At 68.0% G+C, this 11,854-nt stretch overlaps 3 protein-coding genes across 3 annotated transcripts; all 3 read right to left on the reverse strand.

The window, feature by feature from the left end:
* Nucleotides 1-202: 202 nt before the first annotated feature.
* Nucleotides 203-4,319, reverse strand: SLC23A1 (solute carrier family 23 member 1). The gene is made up of 15 exons (XM_059825593.1): nucleotides 4,284-4,319; nucleotides 3,724-3,795; nucleotides 3,404-3,505; nucleotides 3,131-3,288; nucleotides 2,961-3,049; nucleotides 2,805-2,872; nucleotides 2,531-2,712; nucleotides 2,302-2,422; nucleotides 2,029-2,185; nucleotides 1,691-1,838; nucleotides 1,470-1,575; nucleotides 1,264-1,393; nucleotides 878-1,021; nucleotides 628-723; nucleotides 203-456 (listed from the first exon to the last, which is right to left on the reverse strand). Exons 1-15 carry the CDS (start codon nucleotides 4,317-4,319, stop codon nucleotides 203-205), a joined length of 1,863 nt encoding a protein of 620 aa, XP_059681576.1.
* A 483-nt stretch (nucleotides 4,320-4,802) lies between these two features.
* On the reverse strand, nucleotides 4,803-5,888 carry MZB1 (marginal zone B and B1 cell specific protein). The gene is made up of 4 exons (XM_059825540.1): nucleotides 5,697-5,888; nucleotides 5,280-5,386; nucleotides 5,081-5,185; nucleotides 4,803-4,980 (listed from the first exon to the last, which is right to left on the reverse strand). Exons 1-4 carry the CDS (start codon nucleotides 5,886-5,888, stop codon nucleotides 4,803-4,805), a joined length of 582 nt encoding a protein of 193 aa, XP_059681523.1.
* A 936-nt stretch (nucleotides 5,889-6,824) lies between these two features.
* Nucleotides 6,825-11,243, reverse strand: PROB1 (proline rich basic protein 1). Its single transcript, XM_059825594.1, has 2 exons — nucleotides 10,515-11,243; nucleotides 6,825-10,460 (listed from the first exon to the last, which is right to left on the reverse strand). The coding sequence occupies exons 1-2, from the start codon at nucleotides 11,241-11,243 to the stop codon at nucleotides 6,825-6,827; spliced, it is 4,365 nt and encodes a 1,454-aa protein (XP_059681577.1).
* Between the last annotated feature and the right edge of the window lie 611 nt (nucleotides 11,244-11,854).

The raw sequence follows: 11,854 nt of genomic DNA on the forward strand, positions 1-11,854 counted from the left end.
AGGGGTAGTGGTCCCTCCCCAGGCAGGTACCCTGGGAGCTGGGATGTCCCCGAAAGGCACCTTTTGAGTTTCCCTAGCCCTGTGTTTGAGACGAGCACCAGAAGCCTTGCCTTTGGACTTGGCGGGTGCTAACGAACTCCGACAGCACCCGCGGGAGCTCGGCTCAGCTTCTCCGGCACCGGGGCTCGAGCCCTCCCCTCGCTCAGACCTTCGTGCACACAGAGAGCCCGTCTGCGGTATCCTGCCCGTCTGCGGCCGATGCGGCCGCGCCGCTGCCCTTCGCCCGGGCCTTAAACCCCGTGAACACCGGGCAGATGGGCACGTGCTTCAGCCACCGGCTCCTCCTCACCGCGCTCATCCCGAAGGGGAAATCGTAGCTCCTCAGGCTGGCGCTCGCCGTGCTGTCCGAGTGCGCACCCGCCTTCCACTGCACCAGCCCTCGCTCCTCCTGCGTCCCTGTGGCAACCGGCACCGTGTTGGCCGAGGCCCCGGCCCCTGCCTGCCCGCAGCCGGGATGCCCGGCATCAGCCCCGCCTCGCCCTGCGATCCCCTCGCAGCAATAAACCAAAATGAATCTGCCTGCAAACCCCCCCGCGTCCTCCCCATGGCTCCGTGTGCTTTAATTACCCGGGATGGTGTTGTCCAGGATGAAGGCGATGGTCCCCCCGACGAACATCTCCGTCGTTAGCAGCACCGTCAGTATCTGGTCCAGCTCGGGGACACCTGCGAGAGCGCGGGGACTGAGCCGGGACGTGCTGTGATAAGCCGGATTTGCTTAATTAATCATTGCTTACTCAGGTTGGGCAAGCGCCCGCAAGATCTGCCCTCCTCTCTCCCTAAACACCCGAAATTGGGGCTTTTCATGGTGGGCAGGTACCTGTGCTAATGGCCTTGGGGTGGGAATCCAGGTAGTTTGGCAACGTCAGCCCGAAAAACATGGCGAAGCCCAGCACGAAGAGGTTGCGGGAGGAGTTCATGTCGACGAACTGCAGGTTGGAGAGGCCGACGGCCGTGATCATGCCTGCCAGCAGAGACGGCGGCCGGGTTGCGGGCGGACAGGGATGCCCACGCTGCCGGCGGGGAGCCGGCCATCGGGGTGGGTTGCCCGCAAAGGCAGCGAAGGGCGGTCAAACCCAGCCGCGGTTCAACCCCAACCCTCAAAGCCTGCCCTGCATCTCTCGGCCTCACCACCCCCCGAATCCCGGGGGAAACAACCCCGGGGCTGATGATAACGGCGTCCCGGGTTTGACATGCCGAGGTTACCGAATAAGGTGCAGAACATCCCGCCAAGGATGGGGTCGGGCAGGGAGGCGAACAGCGCTGTGAACTTGCCGATGGTCCCCAACACGAGCATGATGCCAGCCCCGTACTGTATCACCCTCCTGCTCCCCACCTGCATGGAGAGACCGGCAGCGGGTGATGGCACCCGTCCCCCCAACCAAGTCGGGACCCCTCCCCGGCCCCGGTACCTTTGTGATGCCCAGGACGCCGATGTTGGGGCTGGAGGAGGTGGAGCCGTTGCCGGTTCCCAGCAGCCCCGCGATGATGCAGGAGATGCCTTCAGTGAAAATGCCTCTGGGGAACAACACGAACGGGCTGGTCCCTGCCGCTGCTCTCCTGCAGCGTCCCTGCCCGGTGCCCAGGGATGCCACGGTGTGGGCAGGGTACCGGCAGAGCCACCTGGCCGTACCTGTTAATGGCATGCACGGGGGGAGCGGGGGCTCCCGCCAGCCGGGCGCAAGAGTAGTAGTCCCCGATGGACTCAATGATGCCCGCCAGCGTGGCGCTGAACATGCCCAGCACGGCCGCCGAGGTCACTGTGGGCAGACCCCACTGACCTGCCCGGGGCAGAGCGGGGTGTCAGGGCGGGGGGACCCCGTGACCTGGCCCCCTTAGTGCTCACCGGTGCCGCGTTGGGGCCCCCCCGGGTGCTCCCCAGCCCCGGTGATGCTGTGCCAGGCCCCTGCATCCCCCGGGGTGAAAGGATGTCGGGGGGTCCCACATGCCGCAGGGCTGCCTGGCACTCACAGGGGTAAGGGACCCGAAACCAGGGTGCCACGGACAGGATCTCCCCCCGGGCGTCCGTCCTGGCCTTGTATCCGTACGCCTCGGGCTGGCTGGGGAAGACGCCGGTGCACGTCAGCACGTAGCAGAGCAGCCACACCACCATGATGGCCAGGATGATCTACGGAGGGGCAGAGAGGGGGGACGCACCCCGCAGCGCTTGCAAACTCATCTGTGGAAAAAGGGGGGGGATTTTTGGGACTTCCCAGGACCTGGCAGCTCTCGGCCTGTCCCTACCGGGAACATCTTGAAGATCTGGACGCGGAACAGGACGAAGCCGCTGCCCCGCCGGTAGCCGGGCAGGCAGATGGTGATGTGCCGCAGGTACTGGGCAAAGAGGACGATCAGGAAGATGGTCCTGAGGGGGGAGAGAGAGACGAGGTCCCTCATGCCCCCAGCGCGCTCCTGGCTCCGTGGGGGACACCCCTACCCCCTTGTCCCCCCCATCCCCGTCCCTGGGCCTTACAGCGCTGCGATGCCCCAGTGGGAGCCGGCCCGCTCGCCGGCCGCCTGGAAGACGGAGAGCCCGATGAGGGAGACGGTGGGGGTGACGGTCAGCGGCCCGATGTAGCTGAGCAGCGCCCCGGGGAGCCCCAGCAGCCCGATGGCCACCTCCACCAGGCTGGACACCACGATGGCCCCCTGGATCTGCAGGGCATGGAGGGAGGGAGAGGAGGGGGGGGGGGTTCAGCATCCCACCAGGGATTTTGGGGTCCCCTGGGGATGCCAACGGGGCGTACCTCTCGCATACGGGGCTGCCAGACATGGGAGGTGTTGAGCGGCAGCGCCCAGTTGCCGTAGATCTGCTCTGGGGATGGAGGGGGGTGAGGTGGTCCCTGGGGTGGGTGGGGGGAGCAGGTGGACACCCCCCCACCCTGCACCCCCTCTGCCCTCACCTTCAGGCGGGCATCGCCACTTCTCCAGGGCCAGGATGGACTTGGCGGGGACGAGGAAGGCCAGCGCGCTCGCCTGGAAGAGGGGCAGCCTGGGGGAAGGACGAGAGGGGACGCCTGCGTCCGCAGCCTGGGGATGGGTGGGGGGGTCCCCGCCAGGGCCGTGGCTCTACCTGATGCCCACAGTGGTCTGGATGAGGGTGGTGATGCCAACGCAGGTGAAGATGGTGCCGATGAGGTAGCTGACGGTGAGCTGGTCCTTGCCCACGCACAGGCTCTCGGCCAGCAGGAAGGGGACGGCGATGGTGCCGCTGAAGCAGGTCAGGTAGTGCTGGGGGGGTGTGGGGGGGGAGCTCAGTGGGCTGGGGTGCTGTGGGGTGCCCCACGCCACAAAGAGCAGGGGCTCGGGCTCTGCCGGTGGGGTGGACCCCCCTTCCAGGCCGTACCTGGAAGCCGAGCAGGATGCAGAGGTACCAGGGGGGCACGTCCTCGATCTTGTAGAGCATGTCCACCGCCGGCCGGGGGGGCCTGGCACCCGCTCCGGGGTCCTGGCATGCAGGGGGCACAGCTCAGCCCCGGCTCACCCAGTGGGCTGGGGACGGGGGGGGGGGACACCCCACACTGTCCCCACGGGTGGCTCAGACTGCCCCTGGGACCCCCTGCACCCTTGGGGATGGGGAGGGGTCCCGGCTGGCTGGTCTCCATCTGATGGTGCGTTACAGAAGGATTTGGGGTGGGTGCTGTGCCGGGGTGCCCCGGTACTCACCGTGCCCACCGCAGGCAGCTCCTTCCCAGGGGGATGTGGGGGGCCAGTGGGGGCGAGAGCCGAGTTCCCATTCTGGCAGCAAAAGCGAGACAGGAGCCGGGTCAGTGTTGTCCCGGGTATCCCATAGGAACGGGGCTGGGCTCTGCCCCGGGGACGAGAGGGCCACCGGGCCACGGCTCGGCATGCGTGGCCGGTCAGCCCCACCCAGCACCAGCTCTGACCCCTGACAGGGGACCGAGCTCCCAAACCCGCTGGTCCCTGCGCAACGGTTTGTCCCCAGGGGAGGGTGGAGGGGGTCCCCGCTGGCCCTGGGGTGTCGGGAAGGTTGGCACAGCCAGTCCCAGCCGCAGCACCCCAGCATGTCCCCTTGGTCCCGGGCTTCACCGCAGTCCCCAAGCTCACCCCACCCTTCGCCAGCCCTGGCTGGGCACCGTGGCCCTGAGCTGGCCATCAGTGGGGTCAGTACCCCCCGGCCACCCACTTCCCTCCCCACCGCCCCGGGATACTGCTGAGGAGGGGACAGGGATGGGGATGGGGACAGGGACGGAGGCTGCGTTCACCTGGGGCTGAGCCAGGTCTCCCGAGCGGGTCCCCATCCTCCGGCGACACGGCCCTGGTGGCGATGTCACTGCACGGGGGGTTTTATGGCCGTGGGAAGGACTTTAGTCACCACCCGGGCCGGGCAGAGGTGCGGGGTGGCAGGCTGGAAGGCGGCCATTGGCTGCCGGTTGTGAAACCGGGGAGCCCTGCCTCGGGGACGGATCAGCGATTAACTCCTTTAATTAGGGCTGGCACCGTTGGCAGGGCCGGGACGCTCCCGCCGTGAGCACCGCATTGGTAAAACATTAGAGCCGACGGGTTACAGAGTAATTCCCAGCTCGCAGGGGGTCCAGCGGCGCGGGGCACCAGCTGCTGCCGGCATCGTCCCGGCACGGCCAGGCTGGGCGTCGAGGGACAGTCGCGACGCCGGTGATGGGCGACGCCGGGAAGGCACCCACCTCCCGGCGCGCATCGGTTCTAGCTGGGGACGAAGTCGGCTCCGAAGGTCACCGGGGCATTAAGCATTAACCGCGCCGGGGCTACAGCTCGTTCTGCAGTGCCTTGGGCGGTGCTGGACCCCCAGCCTTGCCGCCGGCGCAGGGCCCCTTCTCCCCGTGGCAGAGCAGCTCCCGCAGGGCGGCCGGGCCCCGCCGGTGCGCCCCGTAGATCTGTGCCTCTCCCTGCTCACCAACGTAGCCATGGCACATCTTGGACAGCCTGTGAGGAGCCAGAGAGGGTCACGCCATGTCCCACCCCACCATGGCGGCAAGGGGACGGTGCCCAGCACCGCCGCCATTGCCGACCCCCCCCGACTTACCTGCCCGGCCAGGGTCCCCCCATCACCATCACACTCATGGGCTCCTGTCTCGGCAGCCCCGGCCCTGCCAGCCGCTTCTCCCCATCCAGCTCCTGCACTCCGTAGCTGTGGGGAGAGGCAGGAGTTGGGGAACGCCCCGGTCCCTGGGGACACCCCGGTCCCTGGGGACACCCCCATCCCCTGGGGACGCCCCGCTCACCTCTCCCAGCTCTGCGAGCAGCTCCTCTCCAGCACCTCCACGTAGTCGGACTCGCTCAGCGCCTTCCTGCCCACCTTCCCCTCCGCCTTGCGCAGCTGCTCCTCAATCTGGGGTGAAAAAGGGCAGAAACCGCCCAGTGAGGGTGGCAGCCTCCCCGTGACCCTGCTCCCCAGCGGGGACGGGGTCTGCACCCCCTTCCCTGCGGCCCCGCCAGCTGAAGCACTTTTGCGCAGGGTGGTGGGTCCATCGGTAGCTGCAAGGGTGCTCGCCGGTCCCAAAGGCCTGTTTTGGGGTGCCGGCGGCGGGGGCAGCCATCAGCGTGGTGCCCCAGGGGAGCTGGTAGCATGTCCCCAGGCCGAAGCACCCCGACGAGGGCTCTCACCCCCGGTTTCAGGGTGCCGTCTCCCCGATCCCCACCTGGAAGGCGATGGCGTGGCAGGCATCGCAGCGCAGGGATTCGGGCATGTGGGGTGAGAGCCGCTCCTCGGGGCTGAGCTGGGGCGCAGGGATGGTGCGGGTTGGGGCGGCGGGGGGGCCCCCGCACATCTCCTCAGCCCCCGTCCCTGCCAGGAGGCTCAGGGCCAGCCACACTGCCAGCGCCGGCCGCATCCTGCCGCGATGCCGAAAGTGCCGGGGCAGATGCGCGGGGTGGCTATAAACCCCCTGGGGCCGGCAAGCGGGCGCTGATGCGCGGCCGATGCACCTGCATCCGGCTGACGCCGCCCGGTCCATCCCCGGGGTGTCAGGGGGGTGGTGTGTGCGCGCACGGGATGTCCCCAACCAACTGTCCCTTCTCTGGGAGGTTTTTGGTGTAATTCAGTCCTGTAACGCCCGACCCCTCCTCCTCGACCCAAATCCTCCTTGGAATGGCGTGGACCCACCTGAGCTGGGGCTGGGGCAGGGGTTTGGGGCTCAGGGCTGGGGTTTGGGGTTCAGGGCCGGGGTTTGGGGATCACCGTTGATGGCAGAGTCCCCTCCTGCCCCCGGGGACCAGGGATTCATCCAGTGGGCGCTCCAGGACAGACAGATGGACTGCAGGGTCCGAGTGCCTCAGCTCCCCCGACGGGGCCGCGGGAGCCCCTCGCACTCCCCTTTACAGACTACACAAACACAGGAGGAATATGCAGGATTTAATGCTGTCTCAGCATTTTTATTACTATTTTAGGGAGGCCGTGCCGCAGCCATGGCTGCGGGGGGCTGGCGGTGGCTGGGCTGTCGTCCCCCTGTGCCGACCAGCCCGGGTCACCCTCGGAACGGGACCGGCAGTATGGGGGAAAGTGGGGGCTCTGCATCTGGTCCCTTTGCCGGCCGGGGCCCATGACTTCAAGCTCCCACCCTGGGGCTGCGAGGTGCTCACGTAAGAAAAGACCCTTTTTCTCCCCGTTCCCATGAGGAGCCGGTGAGGTCCAACCGGTACCCATTACCCCTCGGCTCTTCACCAGCTCAGCCGTGGGCAGGGCATCTCTTCCGATGCTGACTTTGGGGTTAAAGCCTGGCTGCTTGGGAAGGGACATGCCACGCGGGTCCATCCCTGGCTGAGGACTGTCACATCCGGAGCAGCGGTCCCTTCTCGGGCCCGGCAGGGCTGGCACGGGCAGGGGCTTGGCCAGGGCTGGGGCCGGGGCTGGCCCGCATCCCTGTGGGGATGTAGTACAGGCTCTCCAGGTACCCGCAGTCAGGACCCCCGGCAGCGGGCGGCCCCTCGCCCTTGGGAGTAGGGCTGAAGGTCCCAGAGAAGCCGGGGTTTTCGGCGGCTGGCACGTCGGGGTGCGCTGGGGAGGGGGCGGCGGGTGGCGGGGGTGCCGGAAGGCCTGGGAAGCTGCCATAGGGCATGTAGGGTGGAGCATAGACCCCTGGAGCCATGACCAGGGGGTTGAAAGGAGCATGGTAGAGCCCGGCATGCGATGCCACCGGTGGGATGAGCACCTCCAGGTACTGCCCCGTCTCGGGGTCGTAGAGCGTTTTCAGCTGGGGCTGCCGCGGTGGCTCCATGTAGTAGCATTTCCCACTGTCAGGATCAACGAGCATCCTCCGGTGCGTGGGCAGGTGGGGGGCAAAGGGCTTGGTGGGGCTCGGTGTGCTCTTACTGCCCGGCGAGGCGCCGTCAGTCCTCCTTAGGAAATGGGGAGCATCCTCGAGGCGAGGCTGGGGCTGGGCTGGGGGCAGCGGCACCAGGTGCTCCCCAGCAGCCAGGCCCTCGGGGGGCCGGGGCAAGGGGGGCTCGGGGCTGGGTTTGCTCCAGGGTGCTTCCCCACCGGCCAGGGGACACACACCGGTTCCCAGTGGAGCACCGGCCGGGTTGGGGGCTAAAGGGGATCCAAAGGATGAACTGGCCACACTGGAGACTGATGGGTGCCCAAGGGAGGGGGGGACTGGGTTAGTGACCAAGGGGGACCCAAAGGATGAGCTGGCTGGGTTGGGGACCAAAGGGACCCCAAGTGATGAGTTGGCCACATTAGGGACTGAGGGGGTCCCAAAGGATGCGCTGGATGGATTGGGGACCACGGGAGTCCCAAAGGATATGCTGGATGAATTGGGGGCCAAGTGGGTCCCAAAGGATGCGTTGGCTGAGTTAGGGACCAAGGGGGTCCCAAAAGATGCACCACACAGGTTGGGGACCAAGGGGATCCCAAAGGATGCACTGGCTGGGTAGGGGATCAAGGGGGTCCCAAAAGACTTGTTGGTGGAGTTAGAGACCAAGGGAGCCCCAAATGATGTGCTGGCCAGGCTGGAGGCTGATGAGTAACCAAAAGATGAGTTGGTCATGTTGGGGACCGAGGGGGTCCCAAAGGATGCGCTGGCTGGGTTGGGGACCGAGGGGGTCCCAAAGGATGCGCTGGCCGGGTTGGGGACTAAGGGGGTCCCAAAGGATGCACTAGCTGGATTGGGGACTGAGGGGGTCCCAAAGGATGCGCTGGCCAGGTTGGGGACTGAGGGGGTCCCAAAGGATGCGCTAGCTGGATTGGGGACTGAGGGGGTCCCAAAGGATGCGCTGGCCGGGTTGGGGACTGAGGGGGTCCCAAAGGATGCGCTAGCTGGACTGGGGACTGAGGGGGTCCCAAAGGATGCGCTGACTGGCTTGGGGACCACAGGGGTCCCAAAGGATGTGCTGGCTGGATTGGGGACCGAGGGCATCTTTGGCATCGCGGAGGATTTGGGGGCTTTCACAGGAATTGCCAAGTAGTTGGAGTTCTCCACCAGGGAAGCAGGAAGGTACGGCTCGGTGGCTGCCGGCCACTTTGGTAAACGCTCCCAGGCCTCCCTCCGCTCCAGCAGCCGGCCAGAGGGATCTTCACTGGCCTCCCCGGCTCGAAACGGGGCAGTGGGGCCAGTGCTGCCTGCAGAGCCACTGCTCCCCACCGACACCTGCTTGCTTGTGGGCGGCTTCGATGTGTTTCTCTCCGCCGGTTTCTCAGGCTGTGGGTGCAAGCTGCTGTTGGTCAGGGGTCTGGCTCGAGGGTCATCGCCGTCATCGCCGCCATGCCGCTGCACCGTTGACTCGGGCCCCTCAGCGGCACGGAGCCCTCCGGTGCCGTCGTGGCTGCGTCTGTCCTTACCCTCCGTGGGACTCGGCGGCGGCGGTGGGAGGAGAACGGTCTTCTCTGTCCGCAGCATGGTGCTGCTCTGAGCCGGGGAGCCCTCCCCGGCCACCGCTGGGGACTGTCGGCCCACCAGGACATGGAGGTGGGTCTCCACGTGCGGCACCCCCTCGGCCGCTGGAGCCCGTGGCGGTACCCTGAGCTCGCTCCGCTCCCGGCGCGGGGGGGATGCCGGCAGCCCCTCCGCAGTGGGTGCCCCCCTCCGTGTGGCCTGGACCTTCGTGATGTGGACAGGGGAGCCCTGGGTGGGTGAGGGCTGGCCACCAGCGAGCTTTGCAGGGCCCTCGGCACGTGCCGGGGCTGGATCTCGGCTGGCAGCTGCCAGCACCTCCCCGTCCCCCGGCTCCGTCGCTGTCTCCTGGCGGCAGACTGAGGTGCAGTGGATGACAAGCGGGGTGGCCGGTGGCGGCCCCCCACCGCTTGCCGGTGCCGTGGTGCCACGGGATGCGCTGGCAGTCCCGAAGTGGAGGCTGTAGCTGCTCTTCACCAGCTTGCGCACGTCTCGGGGCTGCGGGATGCGCCCCTTCCCCTTATCTTCTGGCTCAGGGGGGGCGGCTGGCGAGGCTTCCCGGGCCGGGGTGCCGGGGCTGGGTGGCTGGCGGGGCATCGCTGGCAGCTTCTCCTCCCGCCGGCTCTGCGGCACCAGTCTCACCTCCTGCGCCCGGGAGGTGAAGAGGCGGCGGGGAGGCACGGCGGGGAGCGCCAGGCTGTCGGCCTCGAAGGGGCGGGTTTGGGGGTGGCTGGGGCGGATGGCTCGCTGCTTCAAGCTGGGCCACGGCTTTGGCGCTCTCTCAAATCTGGGGGCGACGTCCAGCGTCTTCCCCACCCCAGAGTGGGCTTCGAACAAGGCGCGTGCTCGCCGGTAGCGGATCCTCTCTGCTGCCGGCTCCTCGGTGGCACCGGGCAGCCGGTGGCCCTCCAGGACCTCCTGGTACTTCATCCTCTCATTGAGTTCATTGAAGGTCTTCTTCAGCTTGCAGACGCTCTCCCTCGTCGCCTCGCTCAGCACCACCCCCTTGGCGGGACGGGTGGTGGTGGCATCCCCCACGGTCACCGTGGCCACCGGCATCCCGCCACCATGCAGATCCTCGGCTGAGAAGCTGCAGTCCGAGCGGGAGAGCGAGCTGGACTTGCCCTCCAGACCATCCCCCAGCAGGTCGGTGCCGGCGGAGGACGGCCCCGAGGAGGTTGAGCTGCCCCGCAGCCCCTTCTGCTCCATCTTGATCCTCTGCTCGTACTGCATTTTTTTGGCGAGGACGTTTTTCACCAGGCAAGAGGCCGCCCTGGTCTTGCCAGCGTCGGCATCCAAGGAGGCCGTCTTCATGAACTGCTTGTAGTTGAGCCTGAAGTCCTCTCCGATGGCCCTGCCCTTGCTGGGGGGCTCCTTCCTGGCGGGGGGCAGGGGTTGGGGGGCCGGGCTGTCACCCCAGGGGCCGAAACCCGTCTCCTTCCTCTCCTTCCTCTTCAGCAGGATCTGGCGCTTGGGGACGGTCCTCTTCTTGCAGTGGCCCTTCCTGGCCTCCCCGCTCTCCAGCTCCACGTCCACGCACTCGAACTGCTCCTTCCCCAGCAAGCCCAGCAGCTCCCCGTCCATGCCGGCGGGGAAGGGCCAGCCCACCCTGCCGTGGAGGGCTGCCACTGTGCCCCGGGACTCTCCGCTGGCTGCCGGCCACCGCCGCGGCCGCCCACCGTCCTCTGACAGCGAGTTGGAGAGGCTGGAGGAGGTGTGGGAGCTGCACATGTCGAGGTGGGCGCCGGGGGGACCCGAAAGGCTGCGGAAAGCCCTGGCCGTCAGCGCCCGCACCTCGCCGTCCACCTCGTCTGAATCGCTGGGTGCCCCGCCGAACATCCCCCCGGGCTGCCGGGGCAGAGCCAGCTCCCCGCCGGCAGCGGCGGCGGTGGTGGCAGGCTGCCGGTCCCCGCCGAGGGGACCCATCCTGCCCCCCTGCCCCGGCGCCGGGTTATTCTTAGCCACGATGGACAGCTGAGCCTGCCGCGCGCAGGCGAGGGGGGCAGGTGGCGGGGGGACGCCGGGGGCCCCGGCTGGAGCCCAGCGCCCCGGGTCAGCCCCCTCGGCACAGCCGCCTCGTGGCCCCGCGTCCCGGGGGGGCGTCCCCTCCTCATCCAGAAACTCCAGGCAGTCCTTGAAGGTCTCCGTCCCCTCCGAGCACAGGGCGGAGTGGTAGGAGGAAACGGAGGAGCCCGACATGCTCTTGGAGAGGTCGTCGCGGGGGAGGCTGGGGAGGTGGCCCTCCTCCTCCGACGCGGACCGCTGGCCGTCCCCACCGCTGCGGGGACCCTCACCGTCGGTGCCAGGCAGCTCGGCATAGGAGAGCAGGACGGGGTCCCTCTTCCTGCAGGGCATCATGGCAGGGACGACCCCAGGGAGTGCCAGCCGGTGCCACGGGACCCTCCTTGGTGCTGGGGACGCTCCACCGGGGACGCCGGCTCGACCTTCTGGCTCCCTCGCCGTCACGGCGGCTGGACCCAGCAGCGGGATGGAGCAGCCCCTCGATCACATGGACATCAGCGAGCGCCAGCCCGGGGGAGGCGATGCCAAGCGCATTGCAGGGATGCCACCGCCGCCCCCAGCCTTAGGGGGCTGCCGGGGGGCTGCCAGCACCATCCCCTGCCCCCTCACCCTGCGCTGCTGCTCCCCAAACCGCAGCAGAGGTGCAAGGGCATCCCCACGCCCCATGGGGGTACCCAGGCCGTGCCCCCCAGCGCAGCGGGATAGGCTGCCCCAGGGGCTGGGGGACCCACAGACCCCTCCAGGGACGTTCCATCCCTGGTGCAGAGGGCACGGCTGGGCCCTGGGCTGCCACTCCGTCCCCACCATCGCACCTTTCCCAGCGCCTCTGCCCGCCTCGCTGCAGGGACGGCACGTCCCCACCCTGGGGGCTTCCCCAAAACTCACCCTACCCCAAGCAGCAGCTCCCCCAAAACGAAATCGCAAGTGGCCAAGAGCAAACTCAA

This window comes from Gavia stellata, chromosome 16 (assembly GCF_030936135.1).
Source record: "Gavia stellata isolate bGavSte3 chromosome 16, bGavSte3.hap2, whole genome shotgun sequence".
Taxonomy (NCBI): Eukaryota; Metazoa; Chordata; class Aves; order Gaviiformes; family Gaviidae; genus Gavia; species Gavia stellata.

Coding starts and splice junctions, on each gene's coding strand:
- SLC23A1 (XM_059825593.1), bottom strand. CDS start 4,319: ATGGGGACCCGCTCGGGAGACCTGGCTCAGCCCCAG. Junction 3,289..3,403: donor GCATCCTGCTCGGCTTCCAG/GTACGGCCTGGA, acceptor ACACCCCCCCAG/CACTACCTGACCTGCTTCAG. Junction 724..877: donor CCCCAAGGCCATTAGCACAG/GTACCTGCCCAC, acceptor GCGCTCTCGCAG/GTGTCCCCGAGCTGGACCAG.
- MZB1 (XM_059825540.1), bottom strand. CDS start 5,888: ATGCGGCCGGCGCTGGCAGTGTGGCTGGCCCTGAGCCTCCTGGCAGGG. Junction 5,387..5,696: donor GCCACGCCATCGCCTTCCAG/GTGGGGATCGGG, acceptor TTTTCACCCCAG/ATTGAGGAGCAGCTGCGCAA. Junction 5,186..5,279: donor TGCTCGCAGAGCTGGGAGAG/GTGAGCGGGGCG, acceptor CTCTCCCCACAG/CTACGGAGTGCAGGAGCTGG.
- PROB1 (XM_059825594.1), bottom strand. CDS start 11,243: ATGCCCTGCAGGAAGAGGGACCCCGTCCTGCTCTCCTATGCCGAGCTG. Junction 10,461..10,514: donor GAGAGTCCCGGGGCACAGTG/GCAGCCCTCCAC, acceptor ATGGACGGGGAG/CTGCTGGGCTTGCTGGGGAA.